Source organism: Alosa pseudoharengus, unplaced genomic scaffold (genome assembly GCF_046254945.1).
Source record: "Alosa pseudoharengus isolate Yale_2024_CS ecotype anadromous, Long Island Sound unplaced genomic scaffold, YU_APseudo_1.1 YU_APseudo_1.1_scf_6, whole genome shotgun sequence".
Classification (NCBI taxonomy): Eukaryota; Metazoa; Chordata; class Actinopteri; order Clupeiformes; family Clupeidae; genus Alosa; species Alosa pseudoharengus.
In genome coordinates, this window is record NW_027468848.1 from 36,367,475 (window position 1) to 36,380,357 (window position 12,883).

A 12,883-nucleotide genomic window follows, 5' to 3' on the forward strand; every position below is an offset into this window, starting at 1 on the left:
AATAATACACATTTGTCTTTAGACTTTTAAAGACATATTGCTTGTTACTTATTTTGTGTAAGTGTGGAAACCAAAGAAATGTGTAATGGTACAATAAAGTAATTTCCTTCAGATCAAATGGGTCTTTCAAAATTGTATTCTGACAGCACATATCATTTAAGCCATGCATGCAGATCACAGTATATTGATGAAATATGTTCATTACATGTTAGGCATAATCCAAACTAGACCCTTATATATTTGGTCATTTGAGCACTTGGTAAATGAATGTTAGTAAAAATGACCTCACTGTATCTCCTGTAACAGTCATGTCACCATGATAGCACTGCATCTAGCTACATGCTTTTAAAATAAGTATAAATAGTTGGCAAGAGCCACAACAGAAAACAATGAGCATTCCAATGTGTCCTTTATCCCCCAAATAGAGGAATTCCTGACACTGACGTTGCTTTCAGACTTTCAAACTTATGTTAAGTAATTATACAGCATTGTGTGAAGGTAACCATATTACCATGTTACATGTTTGTGAGCTTGGGCAGTCTGAAGGACTACAAATCTTTAAGGTACACCTCTAACTTTGTTCCTACACACCTGAGCAGGACATTCAGGTGCATTTTTAATTAGTCACTGTTAAAATGTCATCTATTAAAATGTTAGTTTTCAAAGTTCGGTTGAAAATCATGACAGATGTACTTCCAAACATACAGAAGCCTATACTTAGGTGAAATGTATTAAATGGTATCTTTCAAAAATGCAAAGCAAAATGCCCAAATTGGACCATTTCATTTAGATGAAAACCATAGATCAAAGCTATATTTATAATCTTTGCTCACCACAACATTATACAGCTGATCAAAGTGTGGAGGAACAAGAGAATATCCTCTATAGGCCTACGTATATTTTCCTACCACTCATAGAAACATGAACTTTAGAGGTTTCAATATCAGGTTTAGATTGTTACATTTTGGAGGACAGATTATTTTTAAGTTGTCAATGTTTGTGGCCTTCATTCATCGCTATCATTTACCTACGACTAAAAATTACACATTATGAAATAAAGACCCATGTTATGTGTAAACTTGCCTATTCTGGTATCTTTGGGAATCCACATTTAAAAAAAAAACTCTGCCATTCTTGAAGTTTTGCTTATACACAAGCAGCAGCTAATTTAAAGCAACCTATTATTTTGCACTCAGGTCCACCACTAGGTGTTGGTAAGCCAGGGTCTTTCCCTTGAAGCTAGCGGCCAGTAGGATGTCCTTGTTGTCCACATTGATGAGGCTGAAGGCCCGAGGGGCGAGCAAGTTGAGCTCCTGGAAGGGTTGGTAACGCTGAGTGAGGTCGTCCCACAGGTACACCCGAGAGAAGGAGTAGTCGCTGCCCAGCAGGAGGTACTGCCTCAAACCCACGCTGAACGGGTAGACTGCCATGGAGCCACGCGACGGCAGCGTCTGGATCTCCACGAAGCGCTGGCCCTCCCAGCGCAGGATCTTGGAGTCTCCGATGAAGCGCGTGAGGCACAGGTAGAGCACCTTGCGTATCCAGAAGTGCTTGACCATCTGCACGTCGGCCGTGTCGGCGATCTGCGAGTAGAAGGCGAACTGGCGCTGGCTGCGATTCCACTGATAGACCACCGGGGGCTGCGAGGCGCTAGAGAGGATGAGCCGCGGCTTGCCCTCCACCTCCAGGAACTCCACGTGGGTGTCACGGTGCCACGGGTGCAAGGACTGATGGGAGTAAAAGCCGTTGCTGTTCCAGCGGTAGATGCTGGTCGAGCCTGCCTTGGAGCTGTCCACCACAGCGAAGTACCAATCCCCCTCTATCTGGAAGGTCTCCACAAAGTTAGGCTTACGCACACGGGTTGTGTCAATATCTTGGATCTTCACAAATCTTAGAGGGCCTTCCTCCCATCTGCAAACAAAATGGTGCAAAAAGAAAAAACAATAATCTACAATATTATATTAAAGTGCTGTTAATTCATTTAGCAAAAACTTTTTGTAGACCTACAGTGAATCTGTTGTTGTCATGTTAATGTTTAATCATGGCATATTTTTGTAAAGTAGAGGGTCATAATATCTCGATCCTGCATAATGGAATTTTTGTTCCACTTTCTTTCATTTGTTTAACATTGTAAGATGGGTGTGAGGATCTGCAGTTGCATGACAGCTCGTTTCACTGTAAAACTGTGACAGAATAGGAGAATGGTGTTCTCAAAGACAAGTAGGCCAATAAAAAAACACCTCACTTGTATATGTGGGATCCTCCAAAAAGCTGGGCTACCACCATGTAGAGTGTGTTGTTGATAACCACAGGCTTGCAGTAGACCGCTGACCGAGCTGGGACACATAAAAACAACATGCTGCAATATTCACATGGCAAATCTACCCAGAGTAATCAGGAAAGAAAACACATACTGAGAAACTGCAGCGCTTTGTGATGATATCAATTATTGATTAAACTGAGAGGTAAATCCTACCAAAAGAATCTGTACCGCTATCTGTCGCCCTCCTAAAATAGCCTCCTCACTAAGAGGAGGTAGTCGTGCAACGATCTCTTTTCAGAGAGATACATTATGCTACTCAGTCTCTCCTGTGGTATAAGGGAAGTGATGTAGCAGCTCTGTATGGTTGAGTAAGATGTCTCCTCTCTCCTCTCTGTGCTCTTCGTTTAGCCCTCCCACAGAGACCAGCCACTGCTTTCAGTCACTCAGTCCGCTACAGTCAGGCTACATCCATTAGTTTAAGAGCAACTACATCAATAAAAGACAGGGCAGAGCTGATGCCGTCTGTTGCACACACTGTCACTTTCAGTGGGTGCCCTGAGGAGATGAGAGCAAGGACCTGGGGAGCCACAGACTCCTGGTGTTTACAAACAAAATCACAAAACACAGTACAGGCCGCAGTTCAAAAACAAAAAGAAGACTCCTATTGAAAGTCGTGTTGGGCAGTCATGTGTTGAATGCTCTGGAATGGAAAGTCTTACATACTTTGTCTTCAAGTGTAAACTAACTGCATCTAAGTGTGTATGATAATTGCACTCCTAAATTTCCCTCTGAATAAATAAAGCCTATATCTGTCTATCTACGTGTGGCAGGCTGTTGCTTGCCCCAGTGGGACCAACCAAGGGTGGGGCGTAACACCCTCTGAATAAATAAAGTATCTATCTATCTAATATCTACTTACATGTAATGTTGTGTGTCTTCCTGAAAACCATCTCCACGTGATCCCACATGAATACTGTGCAAATTCCAGTGTTGGGCTGAGCAAACACCACATACTGGTCTCCACCAAACTCATATGACTCTACAGACAGGGACTGGAAGGGGAAAGTCTCGTACACAGCAAAGTCTGTCATATGGAAAAAAGGAACACAGTATGAAGTGTGTGTTACCAGCAATTATACTTTAGTAGCCTACTATATATTACTAAACAATAATGTATTATAATAATTGGTATAATAATAATATAATAATAATAAAGGCACTGCCAACTGATGTGTTAAATCTGATTCACTCAGTCATACAACGCAGGTATTGCATTGGGTGGTATAGCATTTCTAACAGCACATGCTGTTCTTAATGCATTCTGGACCACAGACAGTAGAAGCAATAGAACATTAAGTTATCTATTTGGCTGTAATAACGATGCGCTGGATTTACTAATCAGAGACACACCTTATCAAAATGACCAACATTTTTATTATTATTATTATTGGGGAGACCCAATATCATCATCATCATATCATCTTTCATAAGGCCCAACATTTTTACCAGTGCCCCTGTTAGTAACACACAATGTAGCTACACTAAGTTTGACCTGCGCTGATGCAGTTGAAGTCCCGTGGGGTGAGGTCATGGATGCGACGGCCCTGAAACTCAAAGGGGCTGGCACAGTAGATGGCTGGCACAGATGTGTTGGTTTTCTCCATCCAGTCCACCAGCCATTTGATCTTACAGTCGCAGCGGAACGCGTTACCACGCAGGTCTCTGTAAGGGAAGGGCAGTGAAAGGAAGGCCGGGGCTTCATGAATCATTCAGTTGTCAGTTAATCATTCTGTCATTTCACTCAACTGTTTTATAAGGAGTGATTTTAACTGTAACCAAAATCTTTTTTTTTAATCTGTTGTGTAAAATGTATGCCGTATGAGTGGAAGGATTTCATGGCAGCCATGATGTGCAATGTTTTTTTTCCATAATTTGTTGTAATGAAAAAAAGATCTGTGGAAGACTCAGTGACTCACTTTGACAAAGATGCTATTGTTGTACGATTACAAAGACTACTTACAAGTCTGTGAGGATATCAAGATACTTGAAGAGTTCCCGAGGAAGACCCTGTAGATTATTATTGGACAGAGATCTGACAAAGACATTGTTATCATTGTGTGAACTGAATTGCTATTACCACAATTATTTTTATAACATGGACATACAATCCAAGGGAATATATAAATATATATACGCACAAATGCGTTAGGGATTTTAGTCCTCTGAATGTATGCTTTGAAAGCGACTGGATGTCATTATTTTCAATGAACCTGTGGGGAAAAGAAAGAAGAAAATATGTCGAAGCAGTCAGGCAGAGATGAATGTAAATTTACCCTAGAAGGACATGGTTTTATCGATAAGAACATTCATTCTCCTCTGAATCTCTCTGCCTTGGGTCTCTCTTTAATTTTACTTTCTGAAAAGACGACCGAATTCCCCAGCTCATCTCCAACAGATATGGGGGTCACTGGCCTGTTAGATCCAATTAAGATCAGGGAGATGGATTGCAGGCAGAGGCAGACGGGCCCACACACGTGCACTCTCAATCCGCCGTACATTTTTCTTGTTAAACCTTTCAGCTTAATAACATGGGGGGGGGGGTGCTCTAATGCCCGTCCATTCATTTCCGCTAAAAGCTCTTTCCTGTCTCCCCTCGTTGCCACTGGAACACAAGCAGCCATTGAGCCACCCTGCGATGCCACTTGCATCTTAAACAGCTTTAATGGCGACAGACCCATGGGTTACACCAGCTATGACCTTGATGGTGATAGAGGTCAGATGAGGAGGAAAGCACTGAACGCACGTGAATATCCGCAAGTCCTACACAACGCAGCCAAACTAATTTCCAGCATTTAGTATTATATGTGTAATTACTATTAAAAATGTGCAGTCAGGACATGTTAATTACTGAAACATATCCCCCAAACATTTCCAACCACTGCAGGTGAAGTGACCCCTACACAATCTGCCGATACCCAATGGCAGGGTGTAGCCTACGATTGTCAGCCAGAGGGCTGGCATCGGTGCCACAGCAGATGAAAAATGCCAAGCACGCACAAAATGCCGGGCAGATTAGATTCTATGCATCTCCTTAGACAGTGCAGGCATAAGCAAACAGGCGGAAACATCCCACAATCCCACAAACACCCGCAGCACTTACATAACAACAATGCTCTCCTGTGCCATCTATTGATTATCTTTCTGCTTGGAACTATTGAATTATCTGTAATGAGGTGAGAGAGTAGAAGAGAAGGTAATTGTGCGCACAGGGATAATGAGAGTGCTGCAATGGTTGCAGTTTTATAAACATGGGGGTACACATGCCCATGTTTACAGAGAGGAATGGTGAGATTGACTGTTTGTGACAAACATTTTACAAGTTGTAATGTCTCTCATTACAATCTCTGCATAGCTATTAGAACCATAATGACCAATGGGCCATCAAACCAAATCTCCTATTCCCCATTCAATTTCTTGCCACTGTGAGGAGGGCTTGTCTGTATGAGGTGATGGAGGTGGCTGGAGGGAGTTGTTAATGCCGGGTCACCGCTGATGTGAGGGAGCGGAGCTCATCAGCATGCTCAGAGGGGAGTCGCCAAACAGAACTGGCAGCACCGCCGCATCCCAGAGCAGGGCAACAACAAGCCAAGCCATCCGCACTAAGCTAAGCTAAGATGCCACCCCAAGCACCAAAACACCACCAGCCAAGCCTCAAACAGGTCTCAAACAGGTCTGATATGCCACTGAAGGTCTAATGCAGTCATTTAGCACACCACTGCTGATCTGTGATCCTCAACTCAGGTCATCAGCTGTACTTCATACTTCAGCCGGTGGACAAAATGGCCACCTTGGGATTGCTTAGCTCACCAACGTGGAGAGGGGGGAGTACTGTTATGTAACAGCAAGCTGGACACGCCCTTGATCAGTATTCTATACAACCTTCTTGTTTATGAATGCAAGCAGAAATGCATATAACATCATGGATGGAGACATTACTTTCTCTCAGATATTGAATGAGCAGTCAATTTGAAACAATTCCTTGTACATATGCCAACACAAAACAAAATTGGCTATGCTAATATGCATTTAGTAAGTGAAGATATTTAGAAAAGGAACTAAAGGGGAAATATGTATTACTTACAGATATTGCAAATGTGATAGACCAGCAAAGGCATCATCAGCAATCAAAGAAAATGTGTTTGAGTTCAATAATCTGCAGACATGAGGGAAATAGAGAGAAAGAGAGAGAAAGAGAGGGAAAGAGAGAGTCAATCTTGTTCTTGAGAGGTAACAGTGTGTACAGAGTGTAAACAGGTGTCACATTCATATTTCCAGCAACAGTATATGTGGTGCAGAAAATCACCCATCCAATAACTGGTACATTAGCTTTCATGTACAATCCCGATTATTGCCTTGTCTGGTTACAAAGGGGACTCATTTTCTAATGAAAAGGGAGCGGTTAAGTCAGTTTCTGTTTCCCTCTTTCCTTATGAAAAAAATCGCAATGCAGTCCCTCAGGAGTGAGCACTGTGTTGCACTCGCATGGTCTAACACACTTTATGAGATTTATGCAAATCACATCTGCAAAGAATGCAGTGCAGTGTGAGTTCAAGGAGTTTTAACTCTTTAAACAATGTCTCACAGGGTTATATATATATATATATATATATATATAAACCTTTTACAAGAATTTTGAGGTAAATGGTGTAGTTGTATGCATGGTATGACACAGGAGCATGGGGATATATCTGGCTATATGAGTTTATTACTATCTACAGCAAAGTGGATATGAGTATGGCTGACCAGCGTCAGGCAAGTACTGTACTATAAAAAAACACAATGGCACACACACACACACACACACACACACACACACACACACACACACAGTAAACAGACAGCCCATTGTTTGGCCAAGAGGGAGCGATGGGAGTTCGTAATGGCGGATGACGTTGACTCTGGCTGGGTCATGACACTGACACTGTCACTGATACAGAGCCAGAGTACACAGAGCACCAGAGGTTAAAGGTTAAAGGTTAAAGGTGCTATGTGGAGTCCTGTAGGCTTCAAGTTGTCTTGAACGCAGCCACATGACACTCCTCCATTGACTTACATTGTATTTAATACAGCCTCATGTGGTACACAGAGAAATTATGAGACAGTCAGGCTGACGCTAGCTGGTTTGCATGCTAACCTTAGTAGGTATCTAGGCAACACAGAGAATTCTCACAACGTGCGCGACGTCATAGCATGCATTTGAACAGATTCACGCCCCTTTTTAGGGGAAGACACGTTAGCATTATATCATTGATTTCAATGGGAAAGACTGCTAGTAGTCACACATTACTTCTAGTTATTAATTCACAGGACATTCAATTGTTTTACTAACACAACGGTTATGAAGAAATATGTATTTTTTAATTGTTTGGGAAAAAAATCCACATAGTACAGTGGCCCTGAAGTGCTAAACACAATGACAAATAGGAAATCACAATGGCAAATCACAAAACACTAGCCTGCCGCTAGGGTGCGTCTAGATTTCTAGGCTAACAAAACACAACAGTAAATCAAAAATCACAAGTTTAATCTCAAATCACAACGGCAAATAGGGAATTCCAATGGCAAATCACAAAACACATCAACAATTTGAAAATCTTTTTTTTTTTTTGCTGTTGTGTTTTGTGATTTGCTGTTGTGATTCTCTATTTACTATTGTGTTTTGTGCCGTCATTTGCTGATTTAATTTACTGTTGTGATTTGAAATTTGCTGTTGTGTTGTCCTATTTGTTGTTGAGTTGTTGTCGTAACATAGCACCATACCACCAACTACGGCACTCCAGAGCTCCCTGACAGGAAGTGGGCACAGAGGTGTCTATTTATTTATCATTTATTGAACCCATTGAGATTAAACATCCTGTTCAAGGAATCCCTGGAGCAAAATAACTTTTGAAAGAACATTTAACCCTGCAGGGGGCATTTGGAGGAAGACAGGGGATTTAGGAAGAGACACACAGAAGTCAAGAAAGGAGAGATGTCAGGAAGACTTACAGGAACTGGAGCAGGTGCAAGTGAGAGAATGCTCCCTCTGGAATCGTACTGAAGGCAGCATTTACCATCGTCCTGAGAAACAGAGGGTCCACCATCATCATCACCATCACCACCACCATTATCTTCACCATCCTTGTCACCACCATAATCATCCTCATCTTCATCATTATTGTTAACTTCATTACCAGCACAAACATCTCACTTAAATGTGTCTATTCAAATATTTTCCCTACATATATAATAATAATCCTACCAAACATTGACAATGATTAACCAGCATAGCTGTAGCTAAAACATAGTATACAATTACAGAGTATTTAAAAATGTTATTCAGTACTTATATTTGCTGCAGACCAGGACAGAAATGTCTGTGTGCACACAGTTTGTCCACAATATCTATATATTGACCCATCTATAGGGGGTCATTCAGCTTGTGACCTCATAAGTGATTACCTGCCTAGCTTGCACTGATTCCCGCTGGCTATTTCAGTTTCGTGGATCATTTAATCTGCAGAAACTGGGACACACACACACTCTTTGTCTTGCCTATCACAAGAATTCTTACAGCAAAAAAAGAGGCCATCCACATTACGATGCTTTAGTTAAACTAATTGATCCTGCAGCTCTGGAATCCATACATACACAGACACTTGTGCATTCTACTCTGCATCAGTGCTTTTCATTTGTTCCTAGAAATACACTATTCAAATTCATTCTGATTTTAGGGTTTAAATCTTCTTCATAGGCTGTTCATACAAAGTCTGATTTAACAGACTGCCCCTTGGTGCCAATTAGTAGGCTGGAGAGGACCTATGAAGTTGTGTGCTACAACTACATCTCCCCAGAGTCCCGACGCTCGTCCCACATGTGAGGTCCAATCGATGCTCTGTCTTTTTAACCAGAGCCAAAGCAGCTTGCTGACTTCATTCCAAGAATACAGAGAGGTCTGCGGCAGAAGGATTCACAAAGCCCATCTCTCATCTTTTATGAGCGAGCCAGAGCTGAGCTCACTGGAGTGGTCCATCACAACACAAGGGAGAGCGCAGAAGTGATCGGGATTGTTGCTGTTGTGCAGGCTTCCCATATATAAAACATATCAGTCTGCTCTATATCTTAACTTAAGCTCTCTCATTCATTTCTCAGTCCCTGCCATACAAGCACTTCATTTGTTATGTGTCCGAGCTACTGCATTGTATGGTCTGGATTATATGTAACAAGCAGTGCACTGCTACATTGTGTCGGTGTTTAAAAGTTAACACATAATCATGTGAGCCAAGGTACCAAGTGTTGAACTGTTCTCTTGAGAACAGTGGCGCACTGGTGGTCTCTGAATGAAACTATTCAACTCAGGAAAATGTTCTGAGATCATGCTGTTTGATGTGGTTTGGCCCATTACATTAACAGAGTCCAGAGTCCTAAAAGGATTCTTGAAAGTACCACTTTTTCAGCTCCTGCAGAAAATCTGATCAATATTTTTCAGCAGACAACACACTAGACTGGACATGGTTTACAGAGCAAATAGGACGTGACGTCAGTCCCAACCCTTCATCATTGCCTTATGTAACAAAGAAATCCAGGAGACATCTATTCCATCACAAAACATGTCATTGCCATTCTCTCTTTATATTGTCTCGTATGGACAGAAATGTGGAATTTACTGGGTCAGTGACTTTATCAAAAGCAAAAAATGAAGTAAGATATGTTATGGTTTCACTGGTTACATTAGGTACACTTCAGTTAGATTAACATGATTCACTCCCTGCATCACACATATCTGATATATGTGAACTACAAGAGCAACATTTTAATGTGACCAAAGGGATGTACTTTCACATACAGCAAATACTTCAGTTGGCACAAGCTCACAGTGCAGTAAGTACAACAGCACACATCTCATCTTGTCTTTTATCAGTAGCTGTGCTGTCCTCCCTAAGAATAAATACTCTTAAGTACTTTAAGAGCTCTCAGCACCCCAGTGTTCTGTGAACACAGCCTAAAGCCTGTGCTCTCCCAGCAGAGCAGCAGCAGCAGCAGCAGCACTCAGAGGGCTCTGGTGCTAGCGCAGGTGCGGTGTATACTTACAGGGAGATGATCCCCGGGGGGAAACTCTTGGGGATGGCCTTGGTGTCCACGCAGAAAGCGCTGTCCTTGGTGCAGGAGCAGGTAGCGGGGCAGCGGGGGATCTTGGGCGGGCGCTTGGCATCACAGCCCGCCGGCCCAAGCAGCAGGAGCGGCAGCAGCAGCAGCAGCCACAGGGAGGCTGCAGGGAGCAGCTGCCTCCACTGCGGCCATCTCGGCACCTTCCTCGGCCCGGCCTCCAGCATGCTGACCCTACTTCTTCTTCTCTCTCTATCTCTCTCTCCACTCACCTAAAGCCTGCGTCCAGACAAGAAGTGGCTGGACAAAAAAAAAAAATCGAAATGAGAAGATCAAGAGGAAGAAGATGAGGAAAAAGCTGGAGGTGTAGTCCTGGGCTTAAAAAATTAAAACTGATGGGAGAGAAAAATCCTGCAGTGGATAGGGAGACAGAGAGAGGTGGTAAGGGTGCTGCACTCCTGAGATATGAGGTTATGAGGTGAGAGGAGTGAGGATGAGAGAATGACTGGAAGAGTTGGGGAGGGTGAGGGGGAGAGAGAGAGAGTGTGTGTGTGTGTGTGAGGGAGAGAGAGAGACACACATACAGAGAGAGAGAGAGAGTGTGTGTGTGTGTGGAGTAAAGAAAGAGAATGAGAGGGAGAGGCGATCTGAGAGATCTAGCTATACTATAAGGACAGCAAAATGGAGCAGGCAGTACCCACCTCTTTAGTAATCCTTTTTCTCTGTGAGCTTGTCTGTGAGAAAGTGTGTGCTCTGCAGTACGCTGAGCTAGCTCTGTCCCCCCCCTCTCTCCCTCCCTCTATCTCCTCACGGTGCTGCTGTCAAAGAGCAGACTGCAGGAGCGAGGCTGCGATTTGCTGCATGCAGACCTGTGCACTGCACGGCTGACACTGAATTATTAACCATCGCGTGGACCAACACCATCCAGCCTGAGAGACAGGCAGGCGGAGAGGAGAGTGGAGGGATGATGAATAGGAGGGTGGTGGTGGTGGTGGTGGTGGTGTGGGGGGAGGTTGACCCTGCCCCCAGTCTTCCCATTTTACATATTTCTTGTGAGAGGCACAGGGGGAAGGGGTAGATCACAGCAGTTCTTTTTTTTTTTTAAATCTTCTGTTGATTCTGCTGACTTTTTTTTTTATCTTCTGTCTATTGATTTTTCAAGTTAACAAACAAACAGTGGTCTGAATACATACTGTTACAAATGTCTACAAACATAGATCACAGCAGTTCTAAAAAGCACAGAATGAACATCACTAGAGGGCAGAGTTCCTGAACAGGAAGTGGAGACAAGAGTAAAGATGTTGAGGACAGCATGTAGAGGAGAACAGGTAAGCAAGGAGGCAACAGAAAACCCTCTCAATGAAAATGGAGGTTATTTATTTAGTTATTTAGTTTAACCCTTCAAAGCATTTGGGCTTATCACACTAAAATGAGTGGCCCAGATTTAATATAACAATGATAATATATTCAAGCACAATGTTTGTTTCAGCAGGACATGTTTTACAAACAGAAAAGTAAAGGAATGAAATAAAGAAAAGTAGACTGAATGGGCTAGCAATGAGCAGAGCAATATATGTTTGTGTTATTTTGTATGTGTTATGAAAAACCTAACAATATTTAGACTTTGTAATTTCCAGTATTTTCTTTCACATTTTACATTTTACAGAGGTCCAAAAAATCAGTTTTGTTGCAAATCGACATAACGTCGAATGAAGTCGTTGTGAATGTGTCTTTTATGTGTCAAAAATCATTGCTCAGTGCTACCAATAGGTGGCACTGTCTCCTCAGCAATGAGATAGATACAGATCGCATGAGCCCAGCAGGAGCATGCCAGCTGTACCAGGCACAGGCAGCTTTTACCGCATAGCACAACGGGACTACTGTCACAAGTAGGCTACACACTGGCACACTCCCCTCACACTTACTCACACCGCATGCCTGTGCAAATTCACAAGTGCTTACTGCATGGACTGTGGAAAATGGGAAGCTTTTCATTAGAAGAGACAAATAGCCATTGTTTTTAAGGTTACTCCCCCCCCCCCCCTGTGTGTGTGTGTGTGTGGCACCTTGCTTGAAATAAGTATTTTGATCAAAAATATATCTTCAGAGCTTTTCATCAAATAAACAAGTCAGAAAGGAAAACAACTTTTTATCCTGGACTAGCCTACTAGCCTACATCACAGTTTGGATATTAGAAAAATGTAGGCCTGTGTGGTGGATTTTTATGACTTAAAGGATGCATGTATGGTTTTTTATAAACTTTGATATTACTGCAATTATTATGAGACTTCAAGGCCTGTACACATCTTAAGCAGACCAGACCAGGTGTCAAAGGGTGGGGTGAATGAGTGCACAGTGACACTGGGCCTAGACGGTCAAGAGCGAGAGGATGAGGTAATGGAAACTGGAAAAAAACAGAATCAGACAGTTTTGCATATAATTTTTATGCATGAATTGACAAGGGGTCCTACCAAT

General features: G+C 42.6%; 1 protein-coding gene across 1 annotated transcript; it reads right to left on the reverse strand.

Moving 5' to 3' along the window:
• Positions 1–1,181: 1,181 nt before the first annotated feature.
• Positions 1,182–10,635, reverse strand: lgi3 (leucine-rich repeat LGI family, member 3). Its single transcript, XM_076271378.1, has 9 exons — positions 10,394–10,635; positions 8,312–8,383; positions 6,405–6,476; positions 4,462–4,533; positions 4,284–4,355; positions 3,816–3,985; positions 3,183–3,347; positions 2,246–2,336; positions 1,182–1,911 (listed from the first exon to the last, which is right to left on the reverse strand). The coding sequence occupies exons 1-9, from the start codon at positions 10,633–10,635 to the stop codon at positions 1,182–1,184; spliced, it is 1,686 nt and encodes a 561-aa protein (XP_076127493.1).
• Positions 10,636–12,883: the final 2,248 nt, after the last annotated feature.

Excerpts from the sequence above, each read along its gene's own strand:
- lgi3 (XM_076271378.1), bottom strand. The coding sequence starts at position 10,635 with ATGCTGGAGGCCGGGCCGAGGAAGGTGCCGAGATGGCCGCAGTGGAGG. Across the intron at positions 8,384-10,393 it reads CCCCCGGGGATCATCTCCCT|GACGATGGTAAATGCTGCCT; the intron begins GTAAGTATACAC and ends TCTGTTTCTCAG. Across the intron at positions 4,534-6,404 it reads CTATCACATTTGCAATATCT|GTTCATTGAAAATAATGACA; the intron begins GTAAGTAATACA and ends TTTTCCCCACAG.